This window comes from Lolium perenne, chromosome 6 (assembly GCF_019359855.2).
Source record: "Lolium perenne isolate Kyuss_39 chromosome 6, Kyuss_2.0, whole genome shotgun sequence".
Lineage (NCBI taxonomy): Eukaryota > Viridiplantae > Streptophyta > Magnoliopsida > Poales > Poaceae > Lolium > Lolium perenne.
In genome coordinates, this window is record NC_067249.2 from 87205303 (window position 1) to 87211155 (window position 5853).

Here is a 5853-nt window from a genome sequence, read left to right on the forward strand (position 1 = left end):
CTTTGGAATGATGTAGGGCCTTATGATCCATTTTGGCAATAACGGGGTAATTGTAGTTGGGACTGCATAGCATGAATAAGTCAAGATCGGTAACCTTCTAAATTAACTGTAAGCTTGGGGAATTCCCTATCACTTACATGGGGTTGCCTGTGAGTGATAAAACTCTCCGGGCCTTAGATTGAGACTTTCTTATGGGAACGGTAGGCAACATGGTGGAGCCCTCTCAAGGGAACTTCCTTGCCTCGGTGGGGAAGTTGGAGCTTACCAATTGTTGCCTATCTAGACTACAATGTTCGTCATGAGCCTAATCATGTTTTTTGATTCGACTCGTGTCTTCTTTGATAAGGTTAGGTCACGCTTCTTTTGGGAAGGAGTGGGACAAAACCGTAAATACCACATGATATTTTGGGAAAAGGTCTCCAACGGAAAGAATTTGGTGAATTTGGAATCATAAACACAAGACACATGAACATTGCCCTTTTGATCAAATGGATATAGAAATTGTAGCAGAACATTGAAGGTCTATGGGCTTTCTTAAGGCGTAATATTTGGGCAAAAATGACTTATGCTCTGTGGCTGTTCCACAAAAGGGAGAACATTTTGGAACACAGTCTAGAGAAATAAGTGGCAAGTTGGGAGCAAAGAATCTTGTCTAGAATGGGAAACAAACCTACTTTTGGATCGAGCGTCGTTTCCCCTTATGGATCAATTCCCCAGCTGTTTAGTTACTGATGCTCCCATTTTTATCACGATTAGGACTGCGCAAAGTGACATAGGTTAGCTATTCCAATATCGCATGCCTTTTGGGCTGGCCGAAGCGGTGGAGCGAGGCAATTTGACATGGGAGTTGCAGTTATCCCAAGCAAATGAGGATAATGAAGTTATTTCATGGTGCTTGGAAGCCTTGGGAGGATATTCCGCTAGTTCCATGTACCTCCGGCTTTCGCAAGGGGGCGACAATCACACATTTTAAGGTCCCACGAACTATAGAGTACCGCCAAAGATAAATATATTTGTGTGGCAAATAATTTGTGGTAAGATACCCTGCTCAGAGAAGGTGGCCAAGCTTAGTGGCACTTCGGATGGCATGTGTGCTCTCAACGAAGAATTAGATGACTGTAACCACCTCTTCTTTAGTTGTCCACTTGCGAATTTCATGTGGGAAGGGGTTAGGGAACTACCCATTGTGAGTCTATGACTGGAACTCAGCAAGGGTTGGTGCATTCCTAGCTATCGCTCATGGCTTATCAGGGTCGTACCAAAGATTTGATTTGTTTACTTTTGTTGCGCAATGTTTGACCCTTTCGAACATTAGGAACAAACTAACCATTGAAGTTATTTTTATTGGCAAGCCGACTGTTCCAATGTTTAAAATGTTTATCTACATGCAACAATGGAGGATGTTGGTGAGATCAACGGATTGGATCTCCTAGACGTGTCACGATGGGGCGATCATGCATCCTCACTCCACTCTGACGACATGAGTGATTGTATGTGTTTCTCTTCCGGATAGGGTATCTTTCTAGTTGTACTATGGTACGGACTTCCCGGTGTGTTTGGTTTGGGTTCGACCCATGTAATATGAATTTGATGTTGTTGTACGGATTATGTGCATGTGTTTTATTTACTTAAAGCCAGGTCGATGTCTTTAAGATTTTTTTTTCGCGAGCACGCAAAACGCGTGCCGTATCTTTATAGAAGGAGAGCACAAAAGTTTATAAGAAACGCAAAACGGATGCATCCATCCGCTTGCGAGAACTCCACACATCCACCCAACCTCCTAGCCTAAAACACACTACTCTCGCGTCATCATGCCACTCCCTCCAACAGGAGAAAGTATAATAAGAGCATGTCTAATAGACCCCGTAAAAGGGGCAAACCCGTATAATAACCGTCGATTTGAGGGTTTCGGCTCTACCCGGCCGTCTAGCACGCCCCGTAAAAACGGCCCCCGAATCGTTTTTTGCTGTTTTCGAGTACGGGGCGGGTCGTCGCCCCCTACTTGTGCGGGGTGGGAGCTGGGATAGTGGGCGAAACCAGTATCCCAATTCCGAAAGCGCGCGCGGACATTTCAGTTCCCCCCACCCGTTTTCCCCCGCGCGCCGCCGCCGCCACCCGCGCGCCACCGCCGCAATCCGTCAGATCCTCGCCCCTCCGCCGTCCGCCGAGCCGCGTCGAGGTTCGTCGATGCCCGCCGCACCTCCGCCGCACCCCCGCCGAAGTTCCGCGTCCCTCCGCGCGCACCGCCCGCCCTCCCGCCGTGGTCTTCTCCGCCAGTGAGTATTCCGCCGCGTTCTTCTTCGTTGCCGCCGGTAAATTGGTCGGATTTGGGGCTGATGTATGGTACACCGTGGTAGATGGCTTCGGAGGATGTGCACATGGCGGATTTGGACGCGACGTCGACCGATTGGTCGTCGTCGGATTCCGACGATTCGGATATCGACGAGTTGCTCAACGACGACGAGACGGAGATGATGCTGCTCCTGTTCGGCTTGAAGCAAACAAAGAAACATTTGTTATTTGTTTAATTCTTCCATTAGAACATTTGTTGACATTTCCGAAAAACATTATTGTAATAATTAAGACGATTATTGTGTGATGTAAAACATTTATTTTATGTGAATGGTGTGTTGGTTCTAATATGCAATTTGTCAAAAAACCCTGTTTTGAGGGGTTGAAAACTCGGACGAGCTAGCAGACCCCGTATCCCACCCCGTCGGCCGGCGAAAAGTGAATACAGGGCCCTCTACTCGCGTTTTAAGGGGCGAAAAAATACGGGGCCTGTTAGACATGGTCTAAACAAATGTGCATGCTGAATTTCTTGCCCTCTCTCTTTCGTCTAGATATCCATGCCTCTAGGTATGGTTTTAGGTGCTTCTCCTCCGAGCGTCATTGGTGTGGTATGTGTGATGCGCATGGCTGCATGATTAGGACAGGCCATTAGTTTACTTAGAAACCTTGCACCCGGTCTTTTCGTGTGACGCATCGCTGCGAAGAAAGAGAGAGATCAGTGAATCACGTGATGGCAATGGCGTCGGCGGTATATTCAGAGGCCAGAGAAATGGGTTGCACACTTGCACGGACCAGGCGATTGAAAAACGGCTTTGCTCGCGGGTTATGTCGGCAAACCTCACACGGCCCAGTCCAACAACATCAGGCGCTCGATACGACCGGCACCCTTCTCTTCTCAAACAGAACCTGGGCCAACGCCCTCAGAGGGCCGACGTCTCCTTGCTCCCCTCTCGCCGTCGCCTCTACCGGCGACCCTCTCCAGCGACGGCCCCGGCCATCGATCGCCGCCCCATCATTCCCAGCCGCCACCAGATCGACGGCCACCCCGTCCGCCTCGCTCCCCCTCTCGGCCATCGGAAGATCTACGCGGGCGACGACCCTCGTCCTCCGCCATCCGTAGCCATGGTAAGCTCACATTTCCCTACATATCCTACTGCCCCTCAAACAATCGCCCCCGAATTCGGGCAGGGACGGAGTCTACGTGTAGGACAAACCGAAGTAAGGTTCCCTATCGAATGCTAGGTTTTTTTTATTGTGTCGGCGCACCTTACCTTGCGGCTCTCCCTAGCTGGCGCCCTTTCCTCCGTCTAGATCTCATCATTCCTCGCACGCCATCGCCGCCGAAATTGGGCAGCCATCGGGTCTGATTAGGCCAAACTGGAAGTGGAGTTCCATTTCGAACGTTTTAGGTTGGGGAATTCGGTGCATGATGATAGGAGTGTCATTTTGAGCCTATGTTTTCTCATTGCTGGAGGCAATATACTGCTATACAAACCAATGCAATGTAGTTCATTAGAAATTTTCGCTTCATACTTCGTGGTTATACTTGCAGCATACCAGAGCAAGTATGGGAGGTCCTGGAAGTTGATCCTAAAATATAGTAGCCCAATAACTAAAAAAAACTCTAGTAGAACTTCATGAGACGACAATACTGTTTTCGAAATGTTAAGCCTAAACATATAAAACATTAAGCTGTAAATACAGTTTCCCTTCCTGATTTCAAACTAATGAAAGCCCTTTTCTGGATTCGGTAGACGTACGGCTTTATCACTTGATTTATTTCCTATTCAAGTGGTGAAGCTATGCGACACTTTCATTTGCGAGCCCAACTTGTAAGCCATATGATGTGCTCCAACAGTAAATCACCTTTCCAGGATGCTTCTTTATCTAGTTGCATGGTGTCTTCTGCTTATACCAGTCGAGGTAGTCCAAACAGGAGAAAGCTAATCAATGACATAAATATTGTGGGTCAAAGTATTTCAGTTAGAGCGCTACACCTTTAATGGTTTAACGGACGGTGAAACCAATGGTAGCATATAATTATCAAATGTGCTCATCACTTGATTTAGTTTACCATACTAGTTATCTTAGTTCTAGTTTGGTCTTAATTAACGTTAACTGGTTATATCTGATCACCATGTGGATTTCTCCCTCATGGACAGGTTTATCACTCTAGTTTCGTTGACGATGACGAGACCACTAAAGCCTGTGGGTGTCCCTTGCTTCCACTAAAAACTCATATAAGGGGTCCAGCACCAGCCGCAGATTCAGGTACGGTTACCACCATTAGACACATTTAGTGATGTACTTCCATTCATGTGCGACCGATTATGCTGAACTGCTTATTTGTGTTGATGCTATTTCAGATAAAGCCGATATAGTTGATGAAGCAATAACTTTCTTCCGAGCAAATGTTTTCTTCAAAAACTTTCATGTCAAAAGCCCAGCAGACAAATTGCTCATCTATCTGACATCTTACATCAATATTGCCTTGAAAAGATTAGAAGGCTGCCGAACACTAGCTGTCGGGACCAAGGCAATCATTAACTTGGGCTTGGAAAAGGTCCCTGTGCCTGGGGAACCAACATTTCCTTTCCCTGGGCTTTTCACTCTTCCCCAATCTCAGGAGGAGGCAGGTATATAGCTCCATCTACTTCAATTGCATGTGCGTATAGACTTTTAATGAAAGTATGCTAACTCTGTTCTACATAAGTAATGTACTTTTTGAGAGAGAGACAATCAGTTATATGTTGTTTAAACAGTGGACTAATTAAGCTACAACTTAGAAAGGACCAAATCTAAGGTCAGATTTTCCTTACAACCATGGGTTGTGATCCTCAATTAATCGTTGCGCTGTTTGATTGCAGAATTGTTGAGGAATTATCTGAAGCAGATAAGGGAGGAAACAAGTGGGAGGCTACTCAACTGCGCATACAGAACTAATGGTACTCCAAACAAATGGTGGTTGGCTTTTGCAAAGAGGAAGTTCATGAACATTGTCATCCTTTAGAGTGTAGGCATTTCAGCAGCAGGTTAGAGCTGTCTGTATAAATCCTGATTGCACTTGCATATTTATTTCTATAATGCTGTAAAGTTTCTCCAAAGGCCATAGTCATTTTACATCTCGAGCGAGGAGCCAAAGATTCTTTTATCAAGAATATAATGCCCAAAACTCAATTCTCGTTTTGTATGAGTGGGTGCATGTTCTGCATCTATTGTGGCCTTTTCTGAAAACTTAATTTGGTTCCTGTGGCTCTGCCCTGAATTGGACTGTATTACCACTAACACAAGATGGAATATGATAATTTTGTTAATTATTTATTGCTATTGTTATTAATATTATTTACAGTAACCTTTGTTTAAATTGCAGCCTTCCCATCGTAATAATTTAGATATGAGGACCTGGCTAGTTATCGAGGTTTTCTTACTAGATTAATGAGATATTTAAGTGAAAACCTAATGTTACTCTCTATGTGTAACTGTTAACAAGAGAAGCATGCATATGCCCTGCAAAGATAGTGAAGTGTCTCAACTTGCAGTTTGATACACTTGGTTAAGCTT

General features: G+C 45.5%; 1 protein-coding gene across 1 annotated transcript; it reads left to right on the forward strand.

Moving 5' to 3' along the window:
- The first annotated feature begins 3139 nt into the window (after positions 1 to 3139).
- On the forward strand, positions 3140 to 5613 carry LOC127321059 (actin-related protein 2/3 complex subunit 3). The gene is made up of 4 exons (XM_051350101.1): positions 3140 to 3417; positions 4455 to 4563; positions 4659 to 4928; positions 5160 to 5613. The coding sequence occupies exons 1-4, from the start codon at positions 3415 to 3417 to the stop codon at positions 5300 to 5302; spliced, it is 525 nt and encodes a 174-aa protein (XP_051206061.1). The 5' UTR covers positions 3140 to 3414; the 3' UTR covers positions 5303 to 5613.
- The last annotated feature ends 240 nt before the right edge of the window (positions 5614 to 5853 follow it).

What these genes read in the sequence shown, in the direction of transcription:
- LOC127321059 (XM_051350101.1), top strand. An exon ending in AGCACCAGCCGCAGATTCAG is followed by an intron (nt 4,564 to 4,658) that starts GTACGGTTACCA and finishes ATGCTATTTCAG; the next exon opens with ATAAAGCCGATATAGTTGAT. An exon ending in CCAATCTCAGGAGGAGGCAG is followed by an intron (nt 4,929 to 5,159) that starts GTATATAGCTCC and finishes GTTTGATTGCAG; the next exon opens with AATTGTTGAGGAATTATCTG.